The sequence below is a fragment of the Equus quagga genome, chromosome 13, assembly GCF_021613505.1.
Source record: "Equus quagga isolate Etosha38 chromosome 13, UCLA_HA_Equagga_1.0, whole genome shotgun sequence".
Taxonomy (NCBI): Eukaryota; Metazoa; Chordata; class Mammalia; order Perissodactyla; family Equidae; genus Equus; species Equus quagga.
In genome coordinates, this window is record NC_060279.1 from 41,896,899 (window position 1) to 41,922,196 (window position 25,298).

The 25,298-nt window shown below is 47.1% G+C and overlaps 4 protein-coding genes across 6 annotated transcripts; 2 read left to right on the plus strand and 2 right to left on the minus strand.

The window, feature by feature from the left end:
• Positions 1 to 198: 198 nt before the first annotated feature.
• Positions 199 to 5,170, plus strand: TMOD4 (tropomodulin 4). 3 transcript variants are annotated; one of them, XM_046681734.1, is made up of 10 exons: positions 202 to 328; positions 1,347 to 1,511; positions 1,721 to 1,877; positions 2,195 to 2,311; positions 2,819 to 2,908; positions 3,108 to 3,238; positions 3,334 to 3,441; positions 3,842 to 3,985; positions 4,239 to 4,383; positions 5,053 to 5,170. In XM_046681734.1, the coding sequence occupies exons 2-10, from the start codon at positions 1,389 to 1,391 to the stop codon at positions 5,073 to 5,075; spliced, it is 1,038 nt and encodes a 345-aa protein (XP_046537690.1). In that variant the 5' UTR covers positions 202 to 328; positions 1,347 to 1,388; the 3' UTR covers positions 5,076 to 5,170. The 3 variants fall into 3 exon arrangements, with proteins under 3 accessions (XP_046537692.1, XP_046537690.1, XP_046537691.1); XM_046681735.1 differs by having other exon boundaries at positions 211 to 300; XM_046681736.1 differs by lacking the exon at positions 3,842 to 3,985 and having other exon boundaries at positions 199 to 328.
• Positions 4,858 to 7,854, minus strand: SCNM1 (sodium channel modifier 1). Its single transcript, XM_046681737.1, has 7 exons — positions 7,673 to 7,854; positions 7,357 to 7,427; positions 7,022 to 7,110; positions 6,824 to 6,921; positions 6,616 to 6,704; positions 5,996 to 6,190; positions 4,858 to 5,851 (listed from the first exon to the last, which is right to left on the minus strand). Exons 1-7 carry the CDS (start codon positions 7,721 to 7,723, stop codon positions 5,752 to 5,754), a joined length of 693 nt encoding a protein of 230 aa, XP_046537693.1. The 5' UTR covers positions 7,724 to 7,854; the 3' UTR covers positions 4,858 to 5,751.
• A 46-nt stretch (positions 7,855 to 7,900) lies between these two features.
• Positions 7,901 to 15,419, plus strand: LYSMD1 (LysM domain containing 1). The gene is made up of 3 exons (XM_046681738.1): positions 7,901 to 8,773; positions 13,420 to 13,784; positions 14,173 to 15,419. Exons 1-3 carry the CDS (start codon positions 8,594 to 8,596, stop codon positions 14,309 to 14,311), a joined length of 684 nt encoding a protein of 227 aa, XP_046537694.1. The 5' UTR covers positions 7,901 to 8,593; the 3' UTR covers positions 14,312 to 15,419.
• Positions 15,418 to 18,228, minus strand: TNFAIP8L2 (TNF alpha induced protein 8 like 2). The gene is made up of 2 exons (XM_046681739.1): positions 18,166 to 18,228; positions 15,418 to 16,496 (listed from the first exon to the last, which is right to left on the minus strand). Exon 2 carries the CDS (start codon positions 16,489 to 16,491, stop codon positions 15,937 to 15,939), a length of 555 nt encoding a protein of 184 aa, XP_046537695.1. The 5' UTR covers positions 16,492 to 16,496; positions 18,166 to 18,228; the 3' UTR covers positions 15,418 to 15,936.
• Positions 18,229 to 25,298: the final 7,070 nt, after the last annotated feature.

The window sequence follows — 25,298 nt, forward strand, 5'->3', positions numbered from 1 at the left end:
ATATTCACTGCTTTGAATATAGCAGGCACCAAATAAGTAGGAACTATCTAGGACTCAGGCTTTTATCCCTGAAGGGGAAGGGGAAGAGGTGCCATGGCTATTAGTGGCCACTAGAGGCTCTCAGGGCTGGGCAGGGTATGGGGGCTGTGTATATGTGATCTCCCACTACCCCCCACCTGGCCTGAGCTAAAATAATAAAATGCTGAGCTCACCGTTCCCCCACCCTCTCACCCGGCACCAGTCTCCTGCTGCCAGGACAGTGCTCCAGTAGAACAGACAGACCAACCGACAGAAGGGGAGGTGAGAAGGGAGGTGGCCACCAGGACTGGTAGGTGGGGAAGCTGGGGGGCTTATGGATCAGATCCTGGTGGGAGATGGGAGGAGAAGAGTGGCACCTATTGGGAATGATACGGAGTCTGTCTCTGTCTCTCTCACTTTGTATGTTTCTGCCACCGTCTGTCCTATCCCTTAACTGTTTAGTTTACATTATCAGTGCAAGTATCTCACACTTTCTGGATCTTTCATCTTCAGCATGGTGTGAATGTGTAACTTGTGTATATTTTTCATATTGTAAAAAATTTCAAATTTAATCCTTCCACTGTTTTTAGGGATACTTTATCCTATTTAGAAGGCATTTTGTCCCGTGTCACCCATTAGTCTGCTGTCACCTTCCCATTCAAAGCCAGGGACAAATTATGGGGATTTAGTCCCTTCTCCTGAGGCCGTACTACCCATTCCCCAATCTGGAAGTCCCCCAGCTCCTCTGAGCCCTTGCTTTCCCTTAGGATTTAGAATTTAGCAAACATAGTGAAATCTTGATGCCCCCACAATAAAAGAGGAAACGAGGGTGGGGTAAGAGACTGTCTTTTTTTCCCCCCAATCCTTCTTGCTTTCCTAAACCAGTTTAGGAAAAAGGCTGGATTATGGGGAAGAGAGGAGGAATTTCCCTGAAGCTCTCTGCCCGCCCCCCTTCCTTTCAATGGGAACTGGGCATGGGGCCAGCTGTTTTGGCAGGACCACTGGCAGCTGTGCTAGGGCAAAAGGCACCAACGGGTGAGGTTATAGGGGAGGGTTGCTGCCAGGATTTCTCTGTCATACAATGGGAAGACAAATCCACCTTGAATGTCTGGGGTCCCCATCCGGAGTGACTGAAGCTGGGGAAGCAGGAAGAAGGAGGCTCTGGTTCTGACTAAACAACCTAACCTTCCCCATCTTCCCAAGCCCACTAGATTTCTAACCTCCAAAGCATCCACTTCATTGTTTTGCCCCCTGGCTGGTCTCTTTGTGTCCCTACTATGTCCATGTACATCTTTCCATTGTCCAACTACTTTCCCCATGTCCCCCAGGCTCCGTGAGTGCCACACAGTGGGGAGGGGGTGGGGGTCATCATGTCATCGTATCAGAAGGAATTGGAGAAATACAGAGACATAGATGAAGATGAGATCCTAAGGACCTTGAGCCCTGAGGAGCTAGAGCAGCTGGACTGCGAGCTACAGGAGATGGACCCCGAGGTAGGGGCTCCAGCACAGAAAACCAGGGGCAGTCCCTAGCCATTTGGGAAGGGTGCGGGGCCCTGGGTGGCTGAGACCAGGGCAACCTACAGGGCCTGGAGTCCCAAGAGGGCCGGGGAAAAGGTATCTGGAGATGTTTAGGGAGCCCTGAAGGTACCCCAAGTAGTCAGAGGGGAGGTCTGACTTGCTCCCCAAAACTCATCCCTAAGAACATGCTCCTGCCAGCTGGACTAAGACAACGTGACCAGACAAAGAAGAGCCCAACGGGGCCGCTGGACCGAGAGGCCCTTTTGCAGTACCTGGAGCAGCAGGCACTAGAGGTCAAAGAGCGTGATGACTTGGTGCCCTTCACAGGCGAGAAGAAGGGTATGGAGACCCTGACATCCATGCCTCCCAGAACCCAAATGGTTGTCTCTCACATGTACCCTTTCCAGCTTCCCTCTACCTTCCAGCTTCTAGCTGCCCAGGGACTCTGCTGCCTTGAAACCTGCATGCCACCCTGCACTCTTCAGCTCTTATATGAGGTCAGGAAACCTAAGAGTCCTGAGCTTGCAGAGCTTTACAGCCTTTACAGTGGCCTCTAGGGACCCAGCATTCCACCTTCTGGAGAAGGAAAGGAGGCTGGAGGCCAGGATCTTAGGAGAAATTACCTTTACCTGAACCATCCTTCATCTCTGCATCAGGGAAACCCTATATTCAGCCCAAGAGGGAAATTCCAGTACAGGAGCAGATCACTCTGGAGCCTGAGCTGGAAGAGGCACTGGCCCATGCCACAGATGCTGAAATGTGTGATATTGCAGGTGAGCAGCTGTGGGGAGCTGAGGAGGGCGGGAAGATCAGGGGCAGTCCTAACCAGAGCACTAGACTAGTGGGGGAAGGCCCTGAACCAGGATATGAATGTTTGAGAAAGCCTCAGGTAGTAGTTTTTAATTTTTCTTATTTGTTTATTTAGGTATTCATTCATTCATTTTTAAATTTAATAAGTTAATATTTCAACAGCAATTTTACAGGGATTATAAAACAAATAAAAGTGGAACCATTCTGGTTGAAAACAGGAGGAAGTCTGAGAGACTCCTTCACCCTCTACTGGCTCCTTAGGGATTTTCCCTTAGCCCTATATCAATGTTTTAAAAACCATCGCCTTAATGAAAGGGACCCCTGGGGCCAAGGGACGGTGGGAACCTTTTTGGGGTCAGGCTTTAAAAATACAACAGATTCAGAATGAGGGGGCTGGGAGGAGCGGGGGGCTTGGAGCTTGGAACAAGTCCCTTCTCATTCCCTGTCCCACCTCTGCTTACTCTCTCCAGCGATTCTGGGCATGTACACACTGATGAGCAACAAGCAATACTATGATGCCATCTGCAGTGGAGAAATCTGTAACACTGAAGGCATTAGCAGTGAGTGTGTTTGGGAGCATGGCCCCTGGGCCCTTGGCAGTCCCAAAGTCTGAAAGGTAGCAAAGGGAGAAACAGATGAATCAGGGAGAGGACATGGTACATAAGTGATACAAGAACCAATGGGCAGGTGATACGAGAACCAATGGGGAGGAGATTGTGGGGGACATGTTGGGGTTTCCTTCCTGCCCTCACCCACCAGGTGTGGTGCAGCCTGACAAGTATAAGCCAGTGCCAGATGAGCCCCCAAATCCCACAAACATCGAGGAGATACTAAAGAGTGTTCGAAGCAATGACAAGGAGGTGGAGGAGGTGAACCTCAATAATATACAGGTATTTGACCCTCATTCTCCAAACAATAACACTGGGATAACTCTGCTGACATGTGTGAGTCCCTTAGCCCACCATCTCCTATTCCCCTCTGATAGGACATCCCGATACCCATGCTAACTGAGCTGTGTGAGGCAATGAAGACAAATACCCATGTCCGGAGCTTCAGTCTGGTGGCCACAAGGAGTGGTGACCCCATTGCCAATGTAAGGCTAGTTGACATCCCTAGCCTTCTCCCCATACCTTGACATGCATCCGTGGCTGGGCTGTCATAAAGGGTTGTGCTGGGGGTGCTATTCCCATCATGCTCTCTTAGGGTAGCCCTGATGGAGACTCCTACCCTCAGTCCTATGGCTTACGGCTCTGAAATCCTCAGATCATCTTCCCAAAGAGCCACAACCCTCTCTACCACCCCCAACTCCACTGCACACTTAATCTTCCTGCTTCCTCTACTACCTGCCCTCACTTCCATCTCCCTCCAGCCCCACCTGCAGCTCCTCAAGGACTCTTCTCAAAGAGCTGTGTTTCCTTCTTGCTCCTATTCTTTCTCTCCTCAGTCATCTGTGAAACTGTCCCCTAATCCTAACCCAAGTCCCTACTACCCAGGCGGTGGCTGACATGTTGCGTGAAAACCGTAGCCTCCAGAGCCTGAACATTGAATCCAACTTCATTAGCAGCACAGGGCTCATGGCTGTGCTGAAAGCCGTTCGGGAAAATGCCACACTCACTGAGCTCCGCGTAGACAACCAGGTCAGCATTCCCTTCCCCTGGTCTTTTCAGTTAATACTCACTGAGTTTCCTCCCTGAGGCAGCCACTGGGTCAAGACCTCATCTAAACTTGTTTGAATTCTCTTCTTCACTGTCTCTTGGAGAGGAGTCAAGTCAGCACCACTCATCACCCACTCTAAAGAAATAAGCCTCTGACCTCCCAAAGGGTCGGTGGTCTGAGACAGTGAATGACCCAGAGAGGGTGGCTGACAGCTTTCATCTCTTCCTCCCCCAGCGCCAGTGGCCTGGCGATGCAGTGGAGATGGAGATGGCCACCATGCTCGAACAGTGTCCTTCCATCGTCCGCTTTGGCTACCACTTTACACAGCAGGGGCCACGAGCTCGGGCAGCCCAGGCCATGACCCGAAACAATGAACTACGTGAGTAACTGTAGACATGGTGTGTGGAGGAGAGGGCAAAGCAGGTGCAGAAGCTGGGGGGATCCTCCTGAAAGCAACCAACACCCTGGATGCTGCTAAAGCGATATTCACATGAGAAGTTCAAATCCCAGAAGTGATCAGAAAGTAGATAGAAAAGCTTCCTTGCCCAAAATATATACCAGTAGAGAGGTGAAAAGGAGGCTAGACATACCCATCTGGAGGCATGGTATTTTTTATTTGCTGTGTTCTTGGTTTTGGTGAAAAAGATTGGCCCTGAGCTAACATCTGTTGCCAATCTTCCTCCTTTTTTTTTTCTCCCCAAAGCCCCAGTACATAGTTGTATATCCTAGTTGTAGGTCATTCTAGTTCTTCTATGTGGGACACCATTACAGCATGGCCTGATGAGCGGTGTGTAGGTCCGTGCCCAGGACCCGAACCAGCAAACCCCAGGCAACTGAAGCAGAGCACACAAACTTAACCACCAGGCCATGGGGCTGGCCCCACCGCATTGTTTTTTATTTTGTTTTGTTGATGTGGAGTGGGCATGTTTGATGGCCTTAAGACATTACCTCTTTGTGAGTCTGGCCAGAGAACTGGACAGGCGAAGAGCACCTTTGTGGGAAGCAAGAGATCGAACAAAGACTTGTATTTACTCTTCCTCCTTTACAGGTCGCCAGCAAAAAAAGAGATAACACAACCTTTCCCTTTACCAACTAGAGCTGGGAGCCCTGAATGCTTACAGCCTCATCTATCCCTCTTTCCTGTAAATAAAGGCCCTTCTGTCCAATCTGCATGCCTCCTTCCTTGGCTTTGGGGTGGGAATCTTGGCGCTAACCCCCAAGGGTTACTGCCAGTTCATCAAGGGGATTATTTATACTCTGGGGATCAGCAGGCAGGGAGGTTCAAATTACCAGGAGAAGGTGGGGGAGCTCCCTCCCTTGGTGTTCCCCATAATCCTGCCAATGCCTTTAGTCTCTTGTACTTTCATAGGATACCTAGCCTTGGCCCTGTTTCTAGATGTGGCCAGGCCCCCCAGTGCCCATCCACAACCCTCATGTGATTTAAAGAAGGGAAGGACTTGGAGTAGATGTGGGGAAAAAAGCAGACACATGAAGGGCAAAGACCTCCTTCTGACAGACTTATTAATAGGGCACCAGGCTGCATGCAGCTGACGCTTGGCATGACTTTGGCAGAGGTGGGGGAGGGGTCAGAAGTATGGAGAGCTGTGTGCATTGCAGGGAAGGACTGGCCTGGCTGAGAATGAACAGATTTGAAATCCTGAAATGGGACACAGAAACCAGACTTGAGCAAAGTTAGGCTCCCAGCGCCGGCTGTAGCTTATTTGAATTGAATGGGGAAAGGGGGGTGTCAGTCCAAGAGGAGATCAGGGGGTTCCTCCTCATCAGAGTCAAACTCAACATTCTCATCTTTTACCCATTGACCTCGTCCATCTGGGATCCATCCAGAGCTGGAAATATCAGAGAAAAGAGAATTAGTCAGGAAAGGAGATTTAAGAAGTTAGTGGCGATAAGAAAAAATAATCAAGAAGGTCTGAAGAAAGGAAGATCAGAGAGAAAAGAGAAGATCTAGGACACTGATTGTGCATACTCACCTTCGAAGGGTGAGGTAATGATCCAGGGCTCGTCTTCTTCTGGGGCTCAGAGGTGCAGGGGATGAGACAGTGGCTGACTCCTTGGCCTGTGGGCCAGCCCCAGGTTCCAGTTCCCTGCTGATCTGCCCACTTTGGAGTTCCACCTCTCGGGGTGGCAAAGGGGAATGGGAGACAACGGGACGAGGGGCTTCTGGTCTGGGTAGAGAAGAATCAAAGTCTGTAAAAGCAGTCGAGGAAAGGGCCAACCCTCCTGTGACTCCCAACCCCTTACAACAGTGCTCCTCAAGCTGTGTTCCTCAAGATATTACTAAGTGTTCTGCATAAAAGGGATTCTGGAATCAAATGAATTGAGGAAAGCACATGTTAAAATTTTTAGTTTTTTTTTTTAATCTTGAGGCTTTGTAGAGCCCTTAAAATGTACTAATATTACTATTCTTCAAGGAGGATTACAAAATGCCATTTCCCAAACTTTTAAAAAAAATTACAAAATTCTCTTTTTCCTGAAATACCAGTTAACATCTCCAGAACACTAGTATTCCTCAGAATACAATAAAACAGTAATTTTAGAGCCATCTACCTCCTTATGTCCCTCCCTACCTCTGGCTTTCCCACCCACAGACCTGTACTTCCGGCGGCTGCAACTGTTATAGTGAGGAGCTCTGTGCAGAGCGCTCTGGGTGATAAGCCGAGTCTGGGTTAACAGAGGAGCCTGGTATGGAGACGGGAGACAGAGTCAGAGCCTTCAGAGCTTGAAAGAAGCCAAAGCCCTTCGAGCCTCAGGTGTGCAGTGGAGTCCTGCCTGGAATACACCTTCCCCTCTCTGATTACCTCAGCTTTGGTCTCTTCCCTCCTCAATTCATTCTGCTGTCTTGGCTTCTGCTCCATTCCCTTTCCTGGCTGCTTCTTGCCATAGAAAAGCTGCAGGCCTGAGGGAGAAAGGGAAGAGAATTAAAAACAGAGCACCAAGAGTGGTCTGCAGAGATTCCGAGGGTTTATTCTCTATCCCCTATATTCCCTCAAACTTACTGGACAGATGTTTCTTGCCTGCACGGTGCGCAGTCAGCATGGCCAGGGTGTCCAGTACCGGTCGGTGGGGACAGATGGCACAAGCAAAGCTGGAAAGGAGGACAGAAGAAGATAACTGGTCCCAAGGGAGTGGGGTCTCTGCTGTAGGTCCCACCCTGTCCTAGCAGTCCTTTCCGAAGCCCAACTCCCAAGTCTCCCAACCTCCACCACTCACATCCCTGTCCCTCACTCCCGGCCAAAGAATCCCAGATACTCCCGCTCTCCTCTTTAATAACAACAGTTTATTAACCCTTTAACCGCAGAACCCTCAGACTTGACCCACTCCTCGCTCTCACCGTCCATCCCGTAGCATGAGCGCCTCATCCTCTGGGATGTAACTGGCCAGCAGGTCCCCGACTCTTCGTTTCTGCAGGCGGTACGGGAAGAAGTCCGGACGGGATCGAGATGGAAGGGAAATGATAGGGAAGAGGATTCAAAGGGAATAAGGACCATGGGGAGAACAGTGATCATAAGCGAGGAAGAGGCCACTACCCTTCTCTAGGCGCCTGGCTCCCGCCCCGCTACCAAGCTGTCGGCAGAGCAACGAGACAGCGCCTTCACAGCCCTCAGAGGGCAGCTGAAGCTGCTCCAGACGCATCCTCTCGCGCTTACTTTGAGCACATTGAGTTGACTCCAATCGTCCCCTTCTCTCTTGAAAGACATCACAACTGTGAACCCCAGAAACGATTCTGTTGCACCGCTTCCGCCACTCCTTTCAGGCCACCGTAGCAAGGGCGGGGCGTCTCCTCTCCTTCTGGCCTCTTTCCGGTTGGCCTCCCTACTTCCGGGGATGAGCTTCCATCGTGCTCTGCGCGATCCCGAAAGCCCGCCTCAAGCCTGTCAAAAGGACGGCATCTCCTAGGCTACCCAGCACACGCGGAGCCTTTTGGGAAATGAAGTCTTTTTTTTCCAAAGATCTTTTCTCCCGGCCGGACCCAGGCCTTTGCATCTTGGCAGATTCGAGGCGTTTGGAGGGATAAGAACGTAGATGTGGAGCCCAAATTTGCGGGTGTGATTGATTTGATGCGCAGCGGGCCTCTGAGGCTCTTTGAGTGGAAAGTGTACTACAAATTCGCTCAGTCAGAACGTGCTCCGGCGCTTCGTCCGCGGCGACGGCCCACCCGGAGTGGGCCTGATTTGTTCCTGACTCTAGAGAACCAACCCCGGGAAGGGGCGGAGCGGGGGCGGGCGGTGCTCGGAGGCAGGGCTGCCCGACGTGGGGGCAAACTGAGCCGTGCTGAGGCGAGTGTCTAGAGTTCAAAAGTCAGAAGTCAATATAGCGAGTTGTGGAGAGGCGAAAGTTGGAGGGGTAGTAAGGAGAAACTCAGGGATTGAATACTCAGGGTACAGATTTGTGGGAAGGGGCTTGGAGGGAGGAGGCGCGTAGTGGCGAGGGAGGCGGGGACACTTACGAGAGAAGACAGAAGGGGAAAGAAATCCCCTGGATATCCGTTCAGACTCCGGGCCCGTCACTGTCGGTCACTTAGCCGAGCCTCCCGCAGTTGCAGCCTCAGCTGTCCGCAGGGTGAGGAGATGGCCTCTCCCTCTAGACAGGCCCCCCTCGGGGGGTCAGGACTGCTTCAAGGGAGCAGGGCTCGTTCTTATGGAAGCCTGGTGCAGTCTGCCTGCTCCCCAGTGAGGGAAAGACGCCTGGAGCATCAGTTGGCGCCCGGAGACACCCTGGCTGGACTAGCGCTCAAATACGGGGTGACGGTGAGTCTTCCAGGATTGGAATGTGGACAACCAGTTAGAAGAGATTTATTCCTCAGGAGAATGTAGTGGCCCTTCTAGGCAACTTCCCCTGAACTCTTCCTAATTGTATTGTGTTGTCTGATCCACCTTTATCTTTTTGGTTGTTTGCCCATCTCAGCATTTCACTGTCTGGTTGGGACGTATCCGGTCCCACCATCCCATTGAAGAGGAGAAGCTCCTATTTACTATGCCAGCCCCTCTGCTAGGGGCTCTGCATACATCAGTCCACTTGATCCTCACATCCCCAGCAAGCATACAATTATTGTCCCCTTTTTACAGATGAAGAAACTGAGACTTAGATTGGTTAACCAATTTGACCAAGGTCGAATACTGAGTGTTAGAGTGGGAATTCAAACAGATCTGACTCCAAAGCCCGGACAATTAACCTCGTAGAAACTTTTTAATTGAAAGTGATTAAACATTTACAGCAAATAATGGAGGGTTGGGTTTTAGTTCTAAGTTCCTAAAGTGGCTATCTGCCTTCTTTTTTCCAGTAAGGTGGCCTCCTTGATGTCAAACAGGTGCTCTCTGCACCAAGCATTTCAGGTCATGCATAGGGTATATTTGATAGATGTAAAAATATATTGCATTAAAGTTGATGAGCGGTTTTTTCCCCCTTATCCTGTTGAATTTAGCCAACACTTTTATGCTTGGTCTGTTTAAAGCACCGTAGTAACCGTCTTGGGAGATAGAAACATAAATAGAATGTATAGTTGCTGCCTCATGTAAGTTACAGTCTAGTGAGAAATAGAGAGGGACACAAATAAGGATTGAAGGTGACAATGTGGTGAGTTTGTAGAGGTATTAACAAAGGGTGGGAAATCAGAAAAGAAGATTAATTTTTACTTGGCAGGGGGCCGAGGTGGACATCAGTGCAAATCTGAAGGGAGCCATCACGATGAGCCTTGAAAGACTTAGAAGTTCCTTCCTCTATGCTCCTCCCTACAAACCTATGTGATCCAGTTGTTTACACCTTTTACATCTGTGTCTTTTCAATAGCCTATACTCTCCTTAAGGGACCAAACGATTTCCTTTTAATTTTATATCTCTAGAGTCTGGCATAGTCCCCAGCACATAGAAGCTTGATTGGTGTCTTTTTGAATCAGTGAAGGTATGGCTAAGACTTCCACACATGGAGATTGGGAGTGTGGGAAAGTGAACGTTTGAAGTAGAGGGCATGGCCTAAACAAAGGAGGTGGATATGAAAGTACTGAGCGGCCCCTCCATCCCAGCGGAGGCTCAGAAGCCATGCGAAGAAAGGCACTGTGCGACTAGTGCATCAACAGTTGTGAGGTTTCCTTACAGCGCTGTGCCCTCTGACTACAGAAGAGCTCTAGTCTAGTGAAGACTTCCGGGTTCTGACCTCAGTCGGCTGCTTACTAGCTGAGTGACTGCCTAAGTCACTTTGCCTGTCTGCGCCTCAGTTTCCTTAGCATTTGTAAAGTGAGGAAGGTGTATTAAATAATGAAAATTGTCTAAGTTATTATGTATCTATCTTTTAAGGAACACTTAGAATGTGCCGTGCTCTATATATTATCTCATATTATCTTCATAAGACTTTATGAAGTAGGTATAACTATTCCCATTTAAAGATAAGGAAACTGAGGCTTAGGGAGACAACTTGTCATAGACTACACAATTAGTCTAATTAGTAGAGCTAGGATTCAGACCAGGTTGTCTCATTCTAAAATCTTCACTTTGACCTACTCTGGTAAACTGACTAGATTCTAATGGCCTTTCTAGCTCTTAAAGACGGTGGCTTGATGGCCTAGGACGCCTCTGGGCTTTGGCCTTGGTTACATCCTTTTTAAAAGTGGAATGATGTCCCCTTATGTGGTACTTCTAGGAAATAATAAAAGCAATAGAAAATGCACAGATTAATTCATAGCACCTTGGAGCTAGAAGGGACTAGGCTATTATCTAGGCAAAATAAAATTAATAGCATCAAAGCATTTGGCAAAGTAAAAGTAGAAAACTGCAAGACAATTTTAACTTTTTTTATTGTTCGGATTAATCTGGTTTTATTTTTAAACACATTGTAGCATGAGATTTTATTAGTCAGGTTTATTATAATAGTCTTGCCTCAGGGTGGAAACAGCTTTGATATTTGACAGATATAAGAAATATGACAAACTGGTGTCAGTATGGGATGAATTTTGAGTAAAACTGGCTGCCTGACCTCCGATAATGAAATACTGATATACTATATCTATGGTTTCTATATTTTATTATCTAGTTCTTTATTCATAAAGCATTAATGAGCCTCTGCTGTGTGCCAAGTTTGTACGATGCTGAGGAGCACCTTAGGGATACAAAGCCAGCAAGTCACCATCCCTGCCCTTAAAGGACTCACAGCGTTTGGGCAAGACAAATATGCACAGAGGTGAATAACAATATCATAGGGTAGGTATGATTACAGCAATATTTACAGTATGCACTGGGAGCCCTGAAGAAGGTAACACAAAGGGAGTCATAGTTGATGAGTAGAAGCTTTCCAGGCTGAGAAGGGGATAGTGGAGATGCATTTCAGGCAGATAAAGACACAGAAGTGTGAAGATCATGTAATGTTTGAAGAAAAATGAAAAGTGCAGGATGGCAAAATGTATAGATGGCAGAAGGAGAGAAGGCTGGCCATCCCCTAGGGGCTGGGTTGAGGATGCCCTTGAATGCCAGTGTGGATTTTATCTCCGAGCCAGTGGGGAGCCATAGGATGTTTATAAGCAAGGTAGTGGGTTGAGCAGACTAATGTTTTCAGAAAGATAGATGTCAACAGGGTGGAAGATGAATAGAAATGAAAAGAGGAAGACCAGTTAAAAAACTTGAGGGCCAGCCCAGTGGCACAGCAGTTAAGTGCTCACGTTCCGCTTCGGCAGCCCGGGGTTTGCTGGTTTGGATCCCGGGTGCGGACATGGCACCGCTTGGCAAGCCATGCTGTGGCAGGCATCCCACATATAAAGTAGAGGAAGATGGGCATGGATGTTAGCTCAGGGCCAGTCTTCCTCAGCAAAAAGAGGAGGATTGGCGGCAGATGTTAGCTCAGGGCTAATCTTCCTCAAAAAAAAAAAAAAAAAAAACTTGAGATACCCAGATGAGAAATATTAAGAATCTGTTCTAAGGTGATGGCAGTAATGTGAAGATGAGCCCAGATGTGAGAGAGAGATTTTTTTTTTTAGATTTTATTTTATTTTTTCCTTTTTCTCCCAAAGCCCCCTGGTACATAGTTGTGTATTTTTAGTTGTGGGTTCTTCTAGTTGTGGCATGTGGGATGCCACCTCAGCATGGCTTGAGTTGTGGTGCCATGTCTACACCTAGGATTCGAACTGGTGAAACCCTGGGCCACTGAAGCAGAGCGCGAGAACTTAACCACTCAGCCACGGGGCCAGCCTCAGAGAGATTTTTGCAGCCATTTTTATTGACCACTGGGATGGGTGGTGAAATAAAAGTATGAGTTAAGGATGACATTGCTAGTTCTACTGTAGGAGGCAGGTAGATAGATGGTGATGCCAGTCACTGTGTTCAGTGATGAATAAGTAGGTACTAAATAAATATTTGATCAATGAAATTAGAGTGTGAAAAAAGCATTTCCAGAAGGAGTAAAAAGGTGCAGAATTCTAGTTCTAGCTCTGTCATTAACTTGCTAGATAATCTTAGGCAAGTAATTTAACCTCTCTGAGCCTCAGTTCCTTCATCTTTAATAGAAGTTCTCAAAGTGAGGTCCATGGACCTTTAGGGGTCCCTGAAACGCTTCAGGGATCCACAAGGTCAAAGCTATTTTCATGGTAATAATAATATAAGACTTTATTTGCCTTTTTCGTTCTCATTCTCATTAGTGTACTCTGTTTTCCAGAGGCTACGTGACGTGTGATACTGCAACAGATTGAATGTAGGGGCAGATATGAGCATCCTGTTGTCTTTTAAGTCCAACATTAAAGTGATTTGCAAGAATATAAAACAGTGCCTCTCTTCTTAATAAATTTTGTTGTTGTTTTTGAAAAAATAGTTTTATGTTAACATTTAGTGGGTTTGTTATTTTTAAATAAATTTTTTAAGTTTTTTCAATTTTAATTTATGATACCCTAAATATTGATAGCTGTAATCCACATAAATAAAAACTTTTTTCCTCAATAATTTTTTAAAATACAAAGGGGCTCTCAGGCAAAAAGTATGAAACTGCTGATCAATAAAATAGGAATAATACCAGCCCTTTGTATTTAGCTTGGTTGTTATAGGGTCAGATAAGACTGTACAATCACTGTAAAAGGCATGAGATGGGGGCTGGCCTAGTGGTGCAGTGGTTAAGCTTGCACATTCCACTTCTGTGGCCCAGGGTTCAACGCTGGTTCGAATCCCGGGTGCGGACCTGTACACCACTTGGCAAGCCATGCTATGGCAGGCGTCCCAAATAACATAGAGGAAGATGGGCACAGACCTTAGCTCATGGCCAGTCTTCCTCAGCAAAAAGAAGAGGATTGGCGGCAGATGTTAGCTCAGGGCTAATCTTCCTCAAAAAAAGATAAATAAATAAATAAATAAAAGGTGTGAGATGCTATACAAATAGAAGATTGATCATTATTACTGTCATTAATTGTGGTGACCTTTTTTTAAAGATGGAACAGATTAAGCGTGCAAACCGCCTTTATACTAATGACTCCATCTTCCTGAAGAAAACCCTCTACATCCCCATCCTGACAGAGCCCCGAGACCTGTTCAATGGTGTGGATTCTGAGGAAGAGAAAGATGGAGAGGAACAGGTACAGCCAAGTCAGGATGAAGTTTGGCCACAGTCCGCTGAGAGGAAGAAACAGGAGACAGGTTCAGGACGTGCCAATGGAGAAGTCCTTCCCGCATCTGGCCAGGACCCCCCAACTCCCATCCATGACCTCTCTGCCTCTGATTTCCTTAAGAAGCTTGATTCACAGATCAGCCTGTCAAAGAAGGCTGCCGCCCAGAAGCTGAAAAAAGCAGAAAGTGGGTGAGTCTTGAATGGTTCCTTTTAAGCCCTTCTATAGACTTCTCCATTCTTCCAGCCTTGCCTGACCAGACACACAAGTAAGTAAGCACGGTGTGAGGAGAAGCAAGTGAAGCCTTTCCCCCAGATGGCCCCAAGACAATGAGCAGAGCCAATGGCTGCTGGAATGAGTAGAGGGACTGAAAACACTGGAGTAAAGCAGTTGACTGTTCTTACTGCTCTGATGATCCATGAAGGCGCATTCATCCAGAGGGCATTGAGACTCCCTCTTAGAGCAGCCGGCTCATGTACATTAGGAGAGGAAGACAGCCTCCCATGTACCTCTTCACTTGGCCCAGTCTCAGGTTCTTCCCTTGATCTCTCACTCTGTCCCCTCTTTCCTCACCTGCAGGGTACCTGGGGAGGATTCAAGTCTTCACCTGAGCTCTCCTCGGATGCAACAACGAGCAGTCCTAGGTCCTGTGCCGCTGACCCAGACCTCTCGGACCCAGACACTTCGGGACCAGGAGGATGAAATCTTCAAACTCTAATGTCCCCGGAACTGATTGAGAGAAGTGAGATGTTGAAGGAGCAACTTGAGTGGGAGAGGAGCCTGAGGTGAGGCTCAAGAACACGGCTTCCCAGCCCACCTCCCTCCCTCCTGCCATCTTCCCAGCCTCCTTGTCCATCAAGAGTTCCTTGGCCCGGGGCAGTTTTATTGGCAAGAGTAGGGGATGGGGAACGGACCCCTTCTCAGTTCTTGGGCTGAATCTAGAGTTGTCCTCTAGACTCAGGAGGCTCTTCTTACATCCCTGCTGCCTTTCCCGTCCCTTTCCCCATTCCTTGGCCTTAGAGCAGGGAGGCAGGGACTCCTCCAGCCCTCAACTTCCTCCCCATCTTTAACTATGTTACCTAATTTATTTGGTGCTATATTGAAGTAATATTTATTTGCTGTATCTTATTCTTTCCCACTCTTAGCTGAAAAATGGGATTTCTATACTCCTGGGGTGAGGGGAACCCAGGAACAGTGAGCCAGTGACCGCTGGCTCCCACCTTCACCACCTTCTTAGCCATGCATGTTATTGAGGACAGGGCAGTCTGTGATCTAGCCCTGCTGCAGAGAATGGTGCACTGGGCCAGGCCTTTTCTCTAATCTCACAGTAAAGAATTTGGGCTCATTCTGGACTAACCAGTTCACTACAACTTTTTCACAACTCTTGCTTTGAGAAAAACAGCACTGTAGGGATCGGAGCACTCCATGCCACCATTTCACCCTTCTAACCTGCTCTTCTCTTCAGCCTATGGTGAGGCTAAGGAATGGAAGAAGAATTGCCTTGGAGTTCAAAGAGGAGGACAGCTGTGGGAGTCTTTTTGTTGTGGGAGTCTCTTTGTTATACCCCTCCCCACCAGAGCCTATCAACCTATGCATTGCTCCTCACTGTGTATTTATTTGCAATTTGTAGCACTGATCTGCGGTACAGTTCTAAGTTTCTTACAGAGGAGAAGTAGGCAAGGGAACCCCAATAATACTGAAAATATGCCTCTGTCTCCTGTATGGAAATGGTGAGAGGTGAGATAAGTGGTGTTTATATACCTCTTTCCTCTGTGATGATCATAAGATGTAAGAAGCTGGAGAGATTAAACATTGAGCCCTGTGCATGTTTTAGTAGTTTTATTTCTCCTGTGAGACTCTCCCATGCTCTTGCCCCTTCTTCCTGCACTCTGGAACAGAGCCTCTGGTATCTACCCAGGCTCTGTCTAGAGCTGGAGGTCTAGGATGTCTCTAAGGGTCCCCTTCCTCGTCTGTCTTTAGTGTCCCCGGAGGGGTTAAATGGGCTCTGCGCTCTTCCCCTGGTTCACAGGAGAGGGGGGCTTCCCTGTTTCAGCCATCCCGTATGGGGGAAATAGAGATCCAAGTTTCACTTCATCTTTTTCAGGCAGCTTTGCTTCCTGTCCTGGGGCTGCAGTGGGAGAGAGGCCTCAATCCTCAGCATTGCTTCTTCTCCACCAGCAGTTTGGGGGCGGGGTGGTCTCAGAGTCAAAAGCACTCTTGGGGAAGACTGAAGCCTGAGGATTGGAAAGCGTTAGTGCGGATGAGGAGGGTTAGACAGCCCATTATCTGTTGTTTTCTCAGTCAGCCATTTTGCCAAAGTGGGATGTGCTGGGTTCAGGCCTCTCAGAGCTTCCCCTCATCCAGCAGCTTCCTGAGCCCATCGCAGATCTTGCCAAGGTGCTGAGTGAAGTCAGGGCCATAGAGGGCCGTGAGCAGGCCTGGGTCAGAGAAGTGGTCGAACACGTGGCGGATGCGGCCGTGTGACTTGGGCGTGAGGTGGTGCTCCACCAGCTCCAGCAGCGTATCCCGGCACTCAGTCAGCAGACCGGCCAGCACAGCGGCCTCGAAGGTGAAGTCCACCTCGCCAAAGCTGAGCGCTGTCATGGCACTCTGCCGCAACTTTTGGCGAAAGCGGGCAGCCAGGGCCAGCTCACTGGGGCCAAAGCAGCCACTGCGGTGCAGCACGGCCACCTTGACGGCCACCTTGATCAGGTCCTTGATGACCCGCTGGGCCTGGGGCCGGCTGTGCGTGTACTCTTTGGACACACGGTAGAGCTCATCTAGCACTTCGCTGCTTGTGTCATCAATGAAGAGGTGAACCACAGACCGACCTGCCATCTTACTCAGTAGCTTCTTCTCAGCTTGCAGCGCCAGACTCTTTGAGCTGAAGGACTCCATGGTTCCTGGGGGAGGGTGTGGGGGCGTATATGGTCAGTCACTAGAAGAAAGACCACAGGCTTCCTTGGAAAGGAAGAAATGGCTTTTCCCCTTTCTGTCTTCTTCGGTTTCTATCTCATCATCATCTTTGTTTGTCATCTTTTTTCCCCCTGCCCCCCTCAATCCTCTATGCCTTGTTCCCATTTTTCTCCTTTAGTACTGTAGGAAATCTTGATTTCCAAAACAGCCCAGGGGAGCACTAATAGCTTTGGCTGGAGGCCCGAGGGCACACAGGAGGCTAGCCCACCACAGGTCTTAAGAGGAAGTAGCTATTGCTGCTACAGTGGAGAAGATAAGGCTCACCTGGCAGATAATTCCCACAGCCGCTATTTTTGGACACTATGTACCATACACCTACAATATAGTATTATAAGTATACTATAGGTATTACCGTCCTTGTTTTACAGCTGAGCAAACTGAGGCTTACATTAAATAATTCACTCAAGGTCAAACACAACTGTTTTTCTGACTCCAAAAGCCCAAGTCAGCTAGTATGCTGTACTGCCTTTAAAGAAGTGAGAAATATAGGAGTCCCAGGAGTCCTGATAAAAATAATTAACATTTACTGAGAACCTACTACTGCCAAGTGCTTTATGTGAATTATCTCAGTCTTCCCAACCCTTTCTAAGGTAGATAAACCCATTTAGCAATGAGAAAACCAAAGCTAAGAGAAATTAAGGCACTTGGCTGAATTCACTAGCAAATTATAAAAATGGTCTTTGAATCAAATAATCCAAAGAAACCTCCTTCCCTGGGATGCTCTCAATGAGGATGAGGTGCACGGAAGAAGCACGAGAAACAAGCGCCTCAAGAGGGGCAGGTACTACTGGAGGTCTCGGGTCTTCTGCTGGGGCTGAACTGGACCTTCCTGGGGGCATATCAGCTGCACATGTCCAGGGCTCTCTCCCCGTGGTCCTCGCCTGTGATTCTTCTGGTTGTTTTGCTTCTTACTTCCCCCTCCCCTGCTCTGCAGGATGTGGCCGTGACCGCAGTGAGGAGCAGCCTCGCCCTCTCCCCCAAACCGAAATGGGAGTCTGAAGAGCCAGGGGAGATGGGTAACTTGGGGGTTTCTTCCCGGGCTGAATGAGTCCAGTGGGAACCTGGAGCCTTGCTTTGCTCCCGGCTTTGCCTGGGGCTTTCTGAACCATGCGCCACAGCCGGAAGAGGAGATTGCTCCATGTGAGCCTTCCTTCCTTCTTGGCCTTCCTGTTACCCAGCTCTCCATTGCCCCTGTTGCCACCTCACCGTTAGCCCACTGTCCTCTCCCACTCTACCTGTTTCAGTCTCCTTTTTTCTCTTATCTGGGTCCTGCCTTATGATCTTCTGGCCATGCTCTCCCTCTGGCTGTTATGTCTACCTCCATGTCTCCTCAGATTTCCTTGTATCTCTCAGTATTCTGTCACACACCTGCATCCACCCGCATGCCTCAGCCCTGCCCTCAGCCATCCCAAACCATGTCTTTCTTTCTGAGGCTGCCTTGCCCCAGAGACAACTGAGCTGGCCCTCTCCACTGAGGACCCAAGAATTCTATCAAATGAGAGTTTCACAATAAGGAAAGCTCAGGCTGACGGAGCGGGGACTCTTCTGCCACCATCACCCCTAAAGCCTCCCCTTCTGTCCTTGCTGGTCCCTCACCTGCCACGCTGGATGCCAGTCTTGCCTTGAATGTTCCGGGAGAGCTGACAGAATGGGGAAGCTCCTAAGTGAGAGGCCCTTTGGCTTGGCCCCACCCCCCAAGCCCCGCCTATCTACTCTCTGCTCAACCTCCGGTTCATCACACTGTCACCAAGAAGGCCTATGGCTCAAGAGCCTCCTAGAAATAAGACAAAGTTCAAAGGAATAGAACTCTGTAGGAAATAGTGTTGATGCTTTGAGATGAGGAGGAGGGATTGTTCATCCTCTCAAATTTCTTTGCTGCCCAATTCCTTGAGATCTTGTCTCCTTATAGTTCTGCTGTACTGGGGAGGATGTAAAGTACAAATTGCTGGGGTAGGGGTCAGTGAGGAAAGTTCTGAAGATTAGGCAGGGGACCCCAGAGGCAAGCCAGCGACCAGAAGGTCTGAGTGTGTTCCTGGAGTCTCCAGGGAAGGGTGGGGCTGCTGTAGGGCAACGTTACCATGAGCATATCTTCCATGGTTCCTGGCTGGGTAAGGGTGGCACACGCTGTCCCCACCCTGAACACTGGAGAGCAGGTGCTGGGGCCAAGGCTGCCAAACCAGATGTGACCAGCAGGTGTCAGCACAGCGTCGAACCACTAGAGGAAACAAGCCTACTTACTGTGCTTCCTAGCTGCTAAAGGGGTACAAAAACGAAGGGAAGTCAGTTCTTGAAGGAAGAAAAAATGTTTACCATCAAGAATCTTACACCCTGGTCAGGGAGATAAACTTAAGCATACATAACTATAATACAAGTCAAATGATGTCATTGGCTTTAATAGAAGTTTAAAGAATTTTGAGAGTACAGAGAAGTTTGGATTATTTCTGATATAAGTAAGGGCTGAAGAGGTAGCCTTAGAAGGATGGATTCAACTACAGACGGTCCTCAACTTCTGGTGGTTCAACTTACAATTTTTCGACTTTACCATGGTGCAAAAGCAATATGCATTCAGTGGAAACCATACTTCTAGTTTTGAATTTTGGTCTTTTCCCAGGCTATCGATGTGCAGTACAATACTCTCCCGTGACACTGGGCAGCAGCAGCTCCCAGTCAGCCCCACAATCGAGGATAAACACAGATCCACTTATACAGCCATTCTATACCCATACACTATTCTGTTTTTCACTTTCATTACAGTATTCAATAAATTACATGAAATATTCAACACTTTATTATAAAAAAGGCTTTGTGTTAGATGGTTTTGCCCAACTCTAGGCTAATAATGTAAGTGTTCTGAGCATGTTTAAGATAGTCTAGGCTAAGGGGCCAGCCCCATGGCTGAGTTAAGTTCGCGTACTCCGCTTCTGTGGCCCAGGGTTTCGCCGGTTTGGATCCTGGGCGCAGACATGGTACCGCTCATCAAGCTGTGCTGAGGTGTGATCCCGCCTAGCACAACCAGAAGGACCTACAGCTAGAATATACAATTATGTACTGGGGGACTTTGAGGAGAAGAAGAAGAAAAACAACAAAAAAAGAAGATTGGCAATAGTTGTTAGCTCATGTGCCAATCTTAAAAAAAAAAGATAGGCTAGGCTAAGCTATGTTGTTGGGTAGATTAGCTGTCTTAAATACATTTTGACTTATGATGGGTTTATTAGGACATACTCCATCGGAAGTCAAGGAAGATCTGTATTTAATAGGCAGAGATGGGGAAGAAATTCTTCCCAGATGATAGGGATAAGCATAAGCCATACACGAATAAAGATAATACAGGGCATACTCGGGAAGTGGTGATTTATCCTGTATGTCTGGAACATAGGTTGTTTGAGAAATAAGTGAAGAAGGAAAAAGACTAGATCATGGCAGACTTTAAAGGAGTGGCTCAAGAGTTCAGACTTTTCCTGTAGGCACTGGGGAGACATTAAAGGTTTTTGTTCAGAGGAGTGAAATCATTAGCTCAGAGGGAATGGGTTAGAGGTTTCAATAGATTTTTAGCTGAGGAAGGGGCATGCTTAAAAGAAAATGATCAGGGGCTGGCCACCGGCCACGTGGGTAAGTTTGCACACTCCGCTTGGGCAGCCCAGGGTTTCATGGGTTCGGATCCTGGGTGCGGACATGGCACCGCTTGTCAGGCCATGCTGAGGCGGCTTCCCACATAGCACAACCAGAAGGACCTACAACTAGAATGTACAACTAAGGACTGGGGGGGGGGGGGGCTTTGGGGAGAAAAAGAAGAGGGAGAAAAAAGGAAATGATCAATGATACAGCTTGCTTAAGCACAGGATGAGAACTGATGAGAGACCTTGGGATTTGGTGATTTTACAAGAAAGAAGTTCTAGCAGAAGAGGAAGGATTGGAAAGTTGGCTGGTTGTGAAAAGTTGAGAGGTAAATTGAAGTTCAGAAGTCGAGGCAATCAGCATACCACTGACCACAAAAGCATTGGTCCTCCTCCTTGAAGATGGTGGTTGGGTCTTGGTTCCTTTCTTTTTTTTATTTTTTAAAGATTGGCACCTGGGCTAACAACTGTTGCCAATCTTTTTTTTTTTTTCTGCTTTATTTCCCCCACCCCCCCCCCCCCCCCCCCCCCCCCCGCCAAGTACACAGTTGTATATCTTAGTTGCAGGTCCTTCTAGTTGTGGGACTTGGCTCCTTTCTTACTCCCACCTCTCTCAGCCCAGGATCCAGAACCGAGAGTCCTTGATACAACTAGAATTGGGAATTGTTAATAACTCCTTTAAGGATTGTGTTGATAAAGAGATGAAGAGAAATGGAAAGGTAGCTTAAGATGATGGGGAGCAGGATTGAGAGAGGGACTATTCTTAGCTTGGAGTTTGAGGACTCTTGTAGGCTGGGAGGAAGTAGCCAGTGGAGAGGGAGGCTTGGAAAATGCAAAGCAGAGGGAATGGTTATGGAGTAAGGTGTAGGGGCAGGTGGAAAGAATGGACTACGAGTTCAGGGGAGGGAAGTGAGAGGAGAGAACAGGCGCTAGCATTTGTTGAGTGCAGTCTGCTAGATGTTATATAAATATCTCATTTAATCCTCAGATACCCTTATGAATTAAATGTCACTGTATCCTTTTGCTGATGAAGGAGACTGAGGTTTAAGAGGTTAAATAACCTGTCCTCAAATTAGAGAGTTAGTTAATAGCAGACTGAGGACCTTGTGTGATTCCCAAGCATATACTTTTTCTGATAATTACCTCACAAGGTTGTGAGTTAGTAACTTCAACCTCATAATGAATGTGGCAGCCTTCTACTCCTGTATGCTCTATCAATTCACTGATCACACACTCTGGGCATAATAGTAGGTGGCACTACCAAAATTACAGGAAAAGTAATTAAGTCCTTTTTAAAAGAAATGTATAATCTAATTGGAAAATAAGAGGAGGAGTGAAAGGCCGGCCCGGTGGCACAGCGGTTAAGTTTACACATTCTGCTTCGGTGGTCTGGGGTTCACCAGTTCGGATCCTGGGTGTGGACATGGCACCGCTCGGCAAGCCATGCTGTGTAGGTGTCCCACATATAAAGTAGAGGAAGATGGGCACGGATGTTAGCTCAGGTTCAGTCTTTCTCAGAAAAAAGAGGAGGATTGGCAGCAGATGTTAGCTCAGGGCTAATCTTCCTCAAAAAAAAAAAAAAGAGGAGGAGTGAAAATACAAGATGCAAACACAGTAATAGTTTCTGAATCCAAAATTGTGCCGACTCCTTACCAGTTTATGTCTCCAGCTTTACCTCTTGTCTGTCCCTTGTATTCTGCTCTAGCCATGTTGTAGTTCTCTCAGTTCCTCCAATACTCACCATGTTTGTTTCTATCTCTCCTTTCACCTCTTCCTGTGCTCCAGACTTTCCTGCTTCTTGTCTCTCTGCCTGGAACACTCTTCCCATGCAGACTTCTTCCCTGCCTGGTTAATTCCTATTCATCCCTTGGGTCTCAGCTGGAAAGTTGCATCTTCTATAAAGCCATCCATGACTCCCTAAATGACATTAGACCTCTCTGTTACATAGTCCTATACAACCACATACCTCCCCTATTATAATAATCATTCTTCACTGTAATTTGTGATTTTTTAAACTGCCTCCCTACTAGACTATAAACTCCATGAGGGCAGGGATTATGCTATAGTGCCTGCCTATTGCCTAGCACATACTGCGCTCAATAAATATTTGCTGAAAGAATATATTCAGAACACACCCAAGAACCGGGAGATAAGGGGAAAATGGTAGCAACATAACAGTCACATGTAATAATGTCCATTTACTTCATTCATGGGGAAGCTTTTCTTTCATTTTCTCTTAATCTAACCCATTTCTAGTAATCTCCAAACCCACGGAATATAATTAGCAGAAATTAAAAAAGGAAAGAGGAGCTTTTAGATGCAAAAACACTGATAACAATGAGAATTAACACAGATAGCAAGGGAAGACTAGGAAAACAAAAAAGCAGACAGTTGAAAATTGTAGCATTTGTGGCCAGGTAGAGGAGGAGCAAACAGTATTAACTATATATATTCTAGACTTTGGGGTCCTCACTATTTTCCTGGTTCACAGTGCTTCCTCCGAGTAAGCAAAAAAATGGTTAAATGATGGTATCTTAAATGTGTGAAGCACTTTCAGATTTACAAAACATTTCACTTACTTTACCTTACTTGATCCTATGAAGTAGGCAGGCAGGTAATGTGTCCACTCACAGATGACAGACTCAGTCTTAGAAATAAATGGTTTAGGGGCCGGCCTGGTGGCGCAGCAGTTAAGCACGCACGTTCCGCTTCCGCGGTCCGCAGTTCGCCTGTTTGGATCCCAGGTGTGGACGTAGCACCGCTTGGCAAGCCATGCTGTGGTAGGCATCCCACATATAAAGTAGAGGAAGATGGGCACTGATGTTAGCTCACAGCCAGCCTTCCTCAGCAAAAAGAGGAGGATTGGCAGCAGTTAGCTCAGGGCTAATCTTCCTCAGAAAAAAAAAAAAAAAAGATTAAAAGAAATAAATGGTTTATCCAAGGCCATACTCTAGAGGTCAATCTGGGCCTTAATGACTTCTAGTCCTGCTCTTCCCACTATACAATCCACAGAAAATTAATAATACCTTTTTGAATAATCCCTACTTGAAACAGTTAAAATGAAAATGTTTTGCACTTGATTGGATAAACTTCAGTTATCTGGGAAAATATTCAGAATGGAACATTCCTGTGTTTCTGCTTAGCTGAGGTTTTACCATGGTTAGGATCAGCACTCTCATATCAGTTCAGGAAGAGAAAGTTCAGTGTGATTTGAAGCAGTGAAGCAAGACTTTAGCCTGACCTGGCAGGAGGTAGTTCACATCTTTAATACATTTATTTCTTCCTCTACTTACTATATGCCAGCCATTATGACTAAGTGCTGGGTATAGAAAGATAAAAGGCAAGCTTCCTGTCTCTAGACTAAGTGGTAAATACCTATGAAAACTCCAATGGAAGTATTCAATAGGAAATAGTATAGTGAGTTTAGAACTCAAGAGAAAGACCCAGTTGAATACCTAGATCTTGTGGTGGTTTTATGGTGAGCACTATGTAAACAGTTATTGTAACTGTTGGTATGGATTATCCTGACCAATGAGAGTGTGCAGAGCAAGAAGAGAGGGCTAAGGACATAATCCTAGGGAATACTAACATTTAAGGAGAGGTCAGAGAAGGCTGAGAAAGAGTGGCCATATTAATAGTTAAGTGAAGCCACTCATTCACTAAAATATATATGTTTATTAAGCCTCTAGTCTCTGTCAAGAGAAAAAAGGAGGGGCCGGCCCAGTGGCGCAGCAGTTAAGTTCACATGTTCCGCTTCTGCGTCACCGGAGCTCACCGGTTCGGATCCCGGGTGCGGACGTGGCACCGCTTGGCAAGCCATGCTGTGGTAGGCATCACACATACCAAGTAGAGGAAGATGAACACGGATGTTAGCTAAAGAGGAGGATTGGCAGCTGTTAGCTCGGGGCTAATCTTCCTCAAAAATAAGTAAATAAATAAACAAATAAATAAAGCAAGCAGAATCTTCAGCAGTCAACAGTACCTAGCTGGAATTTAAAAAAAAAAAAACAGAGAGAGAGAGAAAGAAGGACCCAGGAGCCAAAAGAAGAGAGCATTTCAAGAAAGGAGGGGTCAACAGGGTCAAACGCCATAAAGAGGGCAAAAGGATAAAGACTGGAGAGCTGTTCATTGATTGTGACAAGGAGGTCATTAGCGGCCTTAATGAGAACAATCTCAGCAGATTGATGGGGGCAAAACCTAAAAGGATTGTGAAGACGGAATGAGAAGAAGGAATGAGAAGAGGGAAAATGGATACACCAAGTATAGGTGACTCTACAAGTTTATCTGTAAAGGGAAGAGAGAAATTGAGTGATGTCTAAATACAGGCAAAGATCAAGGGAAAGTGTAGAATTTTTTTTTTCTTTTAATCACGGGAGATACTTGAGCATGTGCTGAGAGGAAGATGTCAGTAGAAAAGGAAAGATTAAAAATAAAGGGAGGAAAAAGATATGATGACGTGGAGTAAAGGCCTTAAGTAGGATAGAGTACAGATTTATTCAACTAATGTGTTAATAGTTAACACCTGGCTTGTGCCAGGCACTGTGCTAAATGCAAAGGATACAGTGGTGAGCAAGACAGACATAGTTAGGCCCTGCCTGCAAGGAGTTTACAGTAAAGTGGGAATCTTGGGTAGGCAACATGGATGCCTCGTCTACTGGGATGAGAGGGATGTGAAGATGCAGCTAAGTGCCTCTGCAGAGGGCAAAAAGTTGTTGGAATTCTCACCTTATTACCTCTGTTTTCTCTGAACACGGGTGTGGGTTCTGCTAAGATGAGCAAGAAAGTGACGAGGAAAGGAATTGAGAAAAAAGGCGGAAGTTTGAAATAGCTACTTGTAGGGCTTGGGAGAGGATAATTTTCCAAGCTTGGGGATCCTGAATTTGCTAAAGGCTCCAATCTGTGGGACTGTGAGATTTTCTCCAGAAGACCCTGGGGAGTAGGAACAGAGTCATTTGGATTTGTCCTTTGTAAACAGCTCTCAGATTCATCCATTTCTTTCTTTCTTTTCTTTTTTTTTTTAAGATTTTATTTTTTTCCTTTTCCCCCCCAAAGCCCCCCGGTACATAGTTGTATATTCTTCGTTGTGGGTCCTTCTAGTTGTGGCATGTGGGACGC

Excerpts from the sequence above, each read along its gene's own strand:
- TMOD4 (XM_046681734.1), top strand. The coding sequence starts at position 1,389 with ATGTCATCGTATCAGAAGGAATTGGAGAAATACAGAGACATAGATGAA. Across the intron at positions 2,909-3,107 it reads TAACACTGAAGGCATTAGCA|GTGTGGTGCAGCCTGACAAG; the intron begins GTGAGTGTGTTT and ends CTCACCCACCAG. Across the intron at positions 3,239-3,333 it reads TGAACCTCAATAATATACAG|GACATCCCGATACCCATGCT; the intron begins GTATTTGACCCT and ends CCCCTCTGATAG.
- TNFAIP8L2 (XM_046681739.1), bottom strand. The coding sequence starts at position 16,491 with ATGGAGTCCTTCAGCTCAAAGAGTCTGGCGCTGCAAGCTGAGAAGAAG.
- SCNM1 (XM_046681737.1), bottom strand. The coding sequence starts at position 7,723 with ATGTCTTTCAAGAGAGAAGGGGACGATTGGAGTCAACTCAATGTGCTC. Across the intron at positions 7,111-7,356 it reads CTCATGCTACGGGATGGACG|CTTTGCTTGTGCCATCTGTC; the intron begins GTGAGAGCGAGG and ends CCTCCTTTCCAG. Across the intron at positions 6,705-6,823 it reads GGGAAGAGACCAAAGCTGAG|GCTCCTCTGTTAACCCAGAC; the intron begins GTAATCAGAGAG and ends TCTCCATACCAG.
- LYSMD1 (XM_046681738.1), top strand. The coding sequence starts at position 8,594 with ATGGCCTCTCCCTCTAGACAGGCCCCCCTCGGGGGGTCAGGACTGCTT. Across the intron at positions 8,774-13,419 it reads CGCTCAAATACGGGGTGACG|ATGGAACAGATTAAGCGTGC; the intron begins GTGAGTCTTCCA and ends CTTTTTTTAAAG. Across the intron at positions 13,785-14,172 it reads CTGAAAAAAGCAGAAAGTGG|GGTACCTGGGGAGGATTCAA; the intron begins GTGAGTCTTGAA and ends CCTCACCTGCAG.